General features: G+C 32.6%; 1 protein-coding gene and 1 long non-coding RNA gene across 2 annotated transcripts in view; one reads left to right on the top strand and one right to left on the bottom strand.

Annotated features, from left to right (window-relative positions):
• LOC108738451 overlaps positions 1–8,228 on the top strand; it is a 24,311-nt gene extending 16,083 nt beyond the window's left edge. The window contains exons 3-4 of the mRNA XM_018471872.2: positions 4,858–5,095; positions 7,702–8,228. Of these exons, the coding sequence (XP_018327374.1) occupies positions 4,858–5,095; positions 7,702–8,020 (557 nt within the window). The 3' untranslated portion in view covers positions 8,021–8,228. The remainder of the gene's footprint in view (positions 1–4,857; positions 5,096–7,701) is intronic.
• LOC108738479 overlaps positions 1–8,986 on the bottom strand; it is a 42,150-nt gene that overhangs the window by 27,599 nt on the left and 5,565 nt on the right. The window lies entirely within an intron of this gene.

Below are 8,986 nucleotides of genomic sequence, written 5' to 3'. Positions count from 1 at the left end.
TGTGGGTATTTTTCTCAAAACCTGATGATCAAATTTCAATTTGATGATGAAATTTTAATTAAAAAAATTAAGAGATATTCTTAGGATTAGTTAGATAGAAAAGTTTTTGTTCCCATTAAATAGTTCTTTTATAATTTTAAACACGATTTTCGTCTCTAGCTCAAAGATTTATTTATTATTTATTACTTTCAAGTCGATATCTCATTTCGGTTGGAGTTTAGATAATATGGATCTTGAACCATGAGCAATAATATTAAAATACGGATCACACTGAAATATTTTGGAAAAATGCTTTTAAATACTCTTGACATCAACATATTTTGGAGTTAAGAGTATATTACGCGCCAAGGGATGAAAGCATGACATTTCGTCCTGGGAGGGATGCCGTAAACTTTTTTTGAAGTCTGTATATGATTTTTTTAGAGGGGTGAGAAATAAGGAGTAAACACGATTTTTTTATCCGGAATGGAATGTTGCACTAATATCATCCCTGAAATCAGGGAGAAATATCCTATTTTCGGCAAGGGTATATGTTATAATATATTTTTTTAAGTTGCAAATAATGAGAAAGGAAGTCAAAGCGTTGACGCCATCAGAAATTAAAAAAAAAAAAACAAAAAATGATAACTGAAATCTATAAACTGATTATATTTTATTTTGAAAAAATTGTGGCGGGAGAACTATCAAATTCATGGTAAACGTTAGCATCTTGGTTTGCTGTTATTTTTTGATACTTTTCGATGAAATATAATTTAAACCCTTCGGTGTAGGTTTCTAGAAATATCTAACGTTTGGTCATTTTCTATTTTCTTTGAACCCTTATAACGCACCGCGTATGGTGGTGTACAGGAAGTATTTATCAAAATTGTAACTGATGGTAATCGGGATGGGTCCCTAGACGCATGTTTGTATACAATATTACTTACACGTACACAAGTCTTTATCTCTGATAAACAAGTAGACATTATGGTTCTTACAGGCCAGAAAAAATGGTTAAAATGTATAACAGTTTGTGATTTGCTATTTTTTTTGTTGTTAATATCATTAACGAATGGTGGCAGTGGATTCTCTACAGTGCGTAAGTATTTTAATCAAATTTGAATAATCTGAGTATTAAGAAAATTGAAATAAAATAAATGGTAGGTATGTTAAAATGTTCAAAATTTAAGAAAATTTATTTTATCGAAGTTTATGAATGTTGAAATGTGTTTAGGAATATGAATTAATGTATTATACGGGTAAGGCAAAATGTTCACTGAAGGTAGAAATCTTTTGTATTTTTCAAAAGATGATGATGGCATGTAACAGAATATTCCTACATGCCCGATCTTCAATTCGTCACTATTGATTTCTCAAAATCAACAGCTTTTAACTAAATTCATAGAGTATGAGTGTATAAGGGTGTTTTGAACTGAAAAATTAATTCAAAATGGTCAAATTTTTGGAATTGGTTTCCATGTTGTGCTACTTATAGAAAAACAGACTAATTGAGAGCAAACAAATAAACCGTTGACTTATTTTTCAAAAGTATATACTTATTTATAATGTTAGAGCTGGGGCCAAAGCCCATATGGAATGCGACTCATGTGGATGTTTTGAAACAAGATTTGCTATTGAATTATGACAAATTTGCTAGACCAACTCAACACTACAATTTGACAAACGTTCAAATTGGTTTAAGCATAATTCATTTGGAAGTAAACGAACTGAAAAGCATGATATCTGTAAATGGCTGGCTAAGTCTGGTGAGTGATCAAGTAGAAGGGACAAAATGTAGTATTTACAAAGCCTTTTCCCTTCTTTTTGCATTGCCAAAATTCATAAGCTTCATGAAACCAATTTCTTAGGAATGGACAGACGAGAAGTTAAAATGGAACCCAGATAGTTATGGTGGAATAAAAAAATTAAACTTTGCAGACCACGAAATTTGGCAACCGGACGTCTTATTGTACAATAGGTAAAATGTTAAATTAATTAATTATTATACGTAATATTTTGTGGTATGTTCAGGAATAGTATTGAATTTCACGTAAAAAAGTTATTTCTCTGTGAAAAATCGTGTAATTGTTGATGTATATTTGGTTGCCTATATATTATTCACAAACTGTAGTTTAATTCTAAAAAATAATAGAAACTAGCATCCCTAACTGCAATTATATGACAAAAATATAATGTAAAGATGAGAATTCATCAATTTGCATCAATGAAACCTGAATTAAAGCTCAATTGTAGCCTTTATTTTAAACTGTCCCGGCGCCTCCACCAAAATTTTCATTAAATTATTCATAAGTAAATGTCTATACAATTTCTATACCGTCAGGAATGTCGTATATTCAGCAATAAAGCATTAATTTAACCGTCTGTAATGACCTTTAACGATTGCCAAACTGAAATCTTTTCACACACCATCAAAATCGTACAAAACTCAACACCTACATTAAGCTATTTCTAAGAAAATTGTTTTGTAATATTTTTTTGCATATACCTGTAATCAACTATTAATTAATAAAAAAAATCAGGGTTTTGAGTGTTTGTTTAAATTTGTTCTTGTAAAAGGGATCAAGATCAAAGTATTTTTCAAAATGTGTAAATACAGGTGTGGAAAAATTAGACATTTAAAGCCTGACCTGATATGGTAAGCTATGAGATTGTTCTAGTGATGGCCATTTCGGTAAGTGGGTGATGGAACTAGATATTATTGTCAACATACTTATTTTAAATTGTCTCCATACCAGCGGCGCATCAATTCAACCAAAACTACGTAAATACAGAAGAAAAAAGTCATGTGGGTATTTTTCTCAAAACCTGATGATCAAATTTCAATTTGATGATGAAATTTTAATTAAAAAAATTAAGAGATATTCTTAGGATTAGTTAGATAGAAAAGTTTTTGTTCCCATTAAATAGTTCTTTTATAATTTTAAACACGATTTTCGTCTCTAGCTCAAAGATTTATTTATTATTTATTACTTTCAAGTCGATATCTCATTTCGGTTGGAGTTTAGATAATATGGATCTTGAACCATGAGCAATAATATTAAAATACGGATCACACTGAAATATTTTGGAAAAATGCTTTTAAATACTCTTGACATCAACATATTTTGGAGTTAAGAGTATATTACGCGCCAAGGGATGAAAGCATGACATTTCGTCCTGGGAGGGATGCCGTAAACTTTTTTTGAAGTCTGTATATGATTTTTTTAGAGGGGTGAGAAATAAGGAGTAAACACGATTTTTTTATCCGGAATGGAATGTTGCACTAATATCATCCCTGAAATCAGGGAGAAATATCCTATTTTCGGCAAGGGTATATGTTATAATATATTTTTTTAAGTTGCAAATAATGAGAAAGGAAGTCAAAGCGTTGACGCCATCAGAAATTAAAAAAAAAAAAACAAAAAATGATAACTGAAATCTATAAACTGATTATATTTTATTTTGAAAAAATTGTGGCGGGAGAACTATCAAATTCATGGTAAACGTTAGCATCTTGGTTTGCTGTTATTTTTTGATACTTTTCGATGAAATATAATTTAAACCCTTCGGTGTAGGTTTCTAGAAATATCTAACGTTTGGTCATTTTCTATTTTCTTTGAACCCTTATAACGCACCGCGTATGGTGGTGTACAGGAAGTATTTATCAAAATTGTAACTGATGGTAATCGGGATGGGTCCCTAGACGCATGTTTGTATACAATATTACTTACACGTACACAAGTCTTTATCTCTGATAAACAAGTAGACATTATGGTTCTTACAGGCCAGAAAAAATGGTTAAAATGTATAACAGTTTGTGATTTGCTATTTTTTTTGTTGTTAATATCATTAACGAATGGTGGCAGTGGATTCTCTACAGTGCGTAAGTATTTTAATCAAATTTGAATAATCTGAGTATTAAGAAAATTGAAATAAAATAAATGGTAGGTATGTTAAAATGTTCAAAATTTAAGAAAATTTATTTTATCGAAGTTTATGAATGTTGAAATGTGTTTAGGAATATGAATTAATGTATTATACGGGTAAGGCAAAATGTTCACTGAAGGTAGAAATCTTTTGTATTTTTCAAAAGATGATGATGGCATGTAACAGAATATTCCTACATGCCCGATCTTCAATTCGTCACTATTGATTTCTCAAAATCAACAGCTTTTAACTAAATTCATAGAGTATGAGTGTATAAGGGTGTTTTGAACTGAAAAATTAATTCAAAATGGTCAAATTTTTGGAATTGGTTTCCATGTTGTGCTACTTATAGAAAAACAGACTAATTGAGAGCAAACAAATAAACCGTTGACTTATTTTTCAAAAGTATATACTTATNTGTTAAGCATCGTGTAGGATTGGAGGATCTGTATTCATCCGAAAGGATTACTGAAAACTGTTAGGAAAATAGGAGTTAAACAATTGTAAACTTAATGAATTGATTATTAACAATTAAAATTACTATCTATTGTCTGTAAATAATGTAAATAAATTTTACATTTTGTGGATACCGAAAGGCAAAAATCGCGCAAAATCCCTGCAATTTGCTAATACAAACTGGATTTATATTAGATCTGGCGCCTCCACCAGAAATTCATTTTTCTTTGCTTTTCGCAATTTGGTGATTACAATACTTTGAACACTTGAGAAGTTTGAGTACTTAAAATAATATAACTATTGATTGTAAACAGTTTCGATAAAAGTGATTCCTTTGTCTTACAAGCATACCGTATACGCACTATCGAGTTTCTCACTCAGGCTTATCATGAATCCTTGCGTTTTTGCGCCAGTTCCCCGCATTTGATTGTAATTGAGGATTTCGAAAGTCGAGTTTGGAATTTTCATGACTCAATTATTTTTTTCTCATGTCAGATCCTTACCAATTGTTGAATGCTGCATCGAGTCGATTGGTCGCTCAAGGCTCTGGGCAGATCCAGCTCTGGCAATTTTTGCTAGAGCTGCTTGGGGATTCGTCGAATGCAGCGTGTATCGCTTGGGAGGGCACCAATGGAGAATTCAAACTCACAGATCCTGATGAGGTCGCGCGACGCTGGGGAGAACGGAAGGCTAAACCCAACATGAACTATGACAAACTAAGCAGAGCACTCAGGTAAGTCAACTTTTTTCCAGCGGGTTTTTCAGAAACAACTCATTTCTGACTATATCTTTTGGTCATCAAATTTGGAAAGATATGAGCTTTCTTAATTTTTTGGTAGACTGGAACCTCAATTGTAATGCCTACTTACTGAAAATTTTGTAGATTAAAAAGTTGCAAAAAAAATGTTTCTACCTATTTATGCCGATTGACCAGAAAATATGTCTTTCTCTATCAATTTAACCAGCTTTTTGTAAATTTCCAGGTTTTGCTCATGTAAAACATGTTTTTTATATGTGTTATTCTTATTCTACACATCATCCATCATTATTTTTATCTTTGGGTTGTCAATCCATCAGAGACTGGTTGGAAACGAAGCTCAACTCTTCCCCATCTTGAGCTAAATCTTCCTTTAAAACTCGAACATCCCACATCCTTAATAACTATTTGTGGGGAGTAATATAATCCAAGTCCACATCTACTCCTCTTAATTCCTGTTCCTGTTTCTAATATCCTTTCATGTCTGAGAAGCTCCTTGCGTCGTCTGTTATCATATTCTTTGTAATACCACCTTATTTCTAACCTTGTCTATCCTCATCATTTGCCTGTTAACACCACATTTCGAACACTTCTAACCCTTTTCTTTTCCGCCACAAACATAGTCTACATTTCACATCCATACAGAACTGATTCCCAAACATACACCTCCAACAATCCTTCTGGAATTTCTAAATTAACCGTTTATGAGCATACCAGTGACTTTATTTTGTTAAAGAAGGCTCGACTCCGAGCTATCCTTTGTTTTATATCTATTAGGCTCCTTCTGTCCGGAATTATCTGACTTCCTATACCCAAAATCAATGACTTTTTTGTCTCCTATTTTTATATTCAATTTTACCCTAATTCTTCTTCCCTTGCATACGCACAAGTACTTATATATAATTTCACTTAACTCAAAATGCAGGAAGGGTAAAGAATGTCTTAAACCGTATGTTATTTTCTTCCCATGGTACCACCACCTCTCGGACAGGAACCGAAATTGTCTTTGGAAAATAATTTGGTATAGTTACATAAACGCTTTTGCATCATGATTAAATAAAAACGTCTCGTTGCCTTAAGCATTAAAGCGTCTTTGGTTATATGTCATATTGAATGTTTGCTGATTTATGTTGAGTTAATAAGTTAATATGAGGGTTGATCAGCACATGAGCTAGAATTATCAATGATCTATGAGCATTTCAGTTATGTAGGAGCCTTGACTCACTCGTGCTCACCCAGGAACGTAATAGCTGTTCCTGGTCCTATACATGGGAATTGGCCATTTCTTACCCTCTTCAAAAAAGTAGGTGTAGTCTATAATATAGGTATGATCCATCTGCATTTTGTCTACAGCTTCATCTTGTATGATTCTTAATTAACCTATCTTTGCTCAGTCCAGTTGTTCTATTATTTTCCCAATAATTCTGAAATTCCTCATTATAATAGTAGTAGAATCCTAATCCAAATAAGTTAAGTGATTCTTGAGTAATGGGCGATTGATGATTATACTTATCTACTGCTTTCTGTTAGAGTTTAAGTTGTTTTTCATTAGTAAATAGACGATAGATAATACTCATTCAATTTTCTTGATTACGAAGGAGTCCTTTTGATTGAAGAAGGTTCTGCAGCCTGTAAAGACTATGTTCAAATTTGCCTATGGTTATCTAGTCGCTTTCCAGTCTTAAAATAACACGCCTTAAGCTGTACTTGGACAGTTGATACAGGGTGTTTTCTAAAATAACTGAAGGGGCGATTTGTCCTGAGGTATTTTTATGAAGCGACGTTATTATAAACAATTGCCGAAATATGCTTTCTGGGGGAACTACGCGGTCTCCCTAAACATGATTTTTCCTCAATATTTTTAAAACCGTTCATCTCTATCCACGGTATCCTCATCATCCGCCGGTAACACCACATTTCGAACGCTTCTAACCTTTTGTTTTCCGCCGCGCCCACCGTCCATGTTTCGCACCCGTACACCTTTAACAATCCTTTTCGAATTTCTAAATTAATCGTTCCCGAGCATAGAAGTGACTTCTTTTCGTCCGTACTATTCCTTTCGTCCCGACTTATCTGATTTATTATTTACCTAAAATCAGCCACTTCTTGTAAATTTTCGTCTCCTATCTTTATATTCGCTCTGTCCCTACTTTTTCTTCCCTTGCATACTAGTATTTTTGTTTTACCTTTATTTATTTTCATACAATACTGTCTTGTCAATACCGCTTCCATTTTATTTAAAGCTATCTGTAACTCCTCCTTGCTAGATGCTTCTATTCCTACAGTTGTACTGTCTTTGATGATGTTGATCGCGTCTTCGATGTATAAATGGTATACTGCATAAAATTTTGATATTGAATCAGAATCTCAGCTCGGAATTTCAAAATTTTAATCAGAAGCGTAAAAGTAATCCATTTTCTAATGGTATTTTTTCCCTTTTTGATCTTATCAATTTTTTTAACCATGGAATACACCTAAGTGACCGTTTTCATTTTGTTCATTTATGTCTAACGACTTCTATGTAGACCAATTGACTTCACTTGATGGGGATGGATTTGTATCAGGAAATTCTTCTTTAACAGGTACTATTACGACAAAAACATAATGTCGAAAGTTCACGGCAAGCGTTACGCTTACAAATTCGACTTTCATGGGCTAATGATCGCATGTCAAGCCCAAGCTCAAGGCCAAACTGACGTCACAATGAATTACACTAAATACCAGCCACATCAAAGTGAACTTGGATCTGCCTTGTACCCAACAGCATCTTCTGCAAATGGGAAGCTGCCCAGTCTGCTTCCACACGGAGCGCAACATGCACAAACCGGGTTGTTTCCATCCCCGCCCTACTGGCCCTATTCCCCTGGATCCTTCGATCCCCGTACTCCACATTTCAATTAAATAAATCTTTATGAATCGTGTACTTGTACTTATGTTTTTTAAATTCTTAATGTTTGGAGATTTTAGTAGGTCCAAACTAAAACTATGTAAGTACGGAATATCTACCATTGTTCCTTCAATGTGTGTGCAATTTATAATGTTTTACGTTTCAGTTTCACATTTTTTGTAAATACAATTAATATTCGTTTGTTATTAATAAAAAACTTTGAAAAAAAATTTGTTTTTTATTTTAAAGAGTGGCGATTGTTTCTTTAACTAATGGGCTTAACGAACACCCTGTATCGTTCTATTTATAAATCTTCCTTTTACGAACAATGTTGTTTACGTTTTTTATTGTAATGAGATAAGTCTATAAAATAACAAGGCAATCTTGTGACCTTGAAGGATTTGTAACATGCATAGATACATTAAATACATATGTACACATATATAACACGTTGCAGTTTCTATTGTGCAATCAGGGCCGTAACAAGGGAAAATTTTGAGGCTGTTCTAAGCCTCCATCAGCCTCAACTGGTTACGGATTTAGAAAATTTCTAAACATAATTTCTGCATTTCTCTGTGATCAAACTCTTAATACATTGAGTTACATTTAAGAAAATTTAACTATTAACAGAAGAATCGACGATTACTTCTCCAAATTTTTTTGTGTACGTACAATTAAGTATCTACTAAATTAAATTCTATTACTATTTGAAAATTTTATGCATTAATTTTACTAAAAATGTAGTACTGTTTCGAAAATCAGACTGACGTGTGATATTTCAAGTTGACCTTTTTATTTACTTTTTTTAGTTTGACGACAGTTTTCTTAGAAAAGAACAAAAGCTAAAACAAATATTTCATAGAAAATTATAACTTACAATTCGTTCAAAAACGACACTAAGTTATATAACTTTAGTACGTAATTTAATATTATAAAAATGGGCAAGTTTTCAACCACATTTTTCAATATGTCTTTAAACT

This window comes from Agrilus planipennis, unplaced genomic scaffold (genome assembly GCF_000699045.2).
Source record: "Agrilus planipennis isolate EAB-ADULT unplaced genomic scaffold, Apla_2.0 scaffold20, whole genome shotgun sequence".
In the NCBI taxonomy this organism is placed as follows: domain Eukaryota; kingdom Metazoa; phylum Arthropoda; class Insecta; order Coleoptera; family Buprestidae; genus Agrilus; species Agrilus planipennis.
Note: the sequence above shows the minus strand (reverse complement) of the source record. Positions and strands in the feature narration are given on the sequence as shown.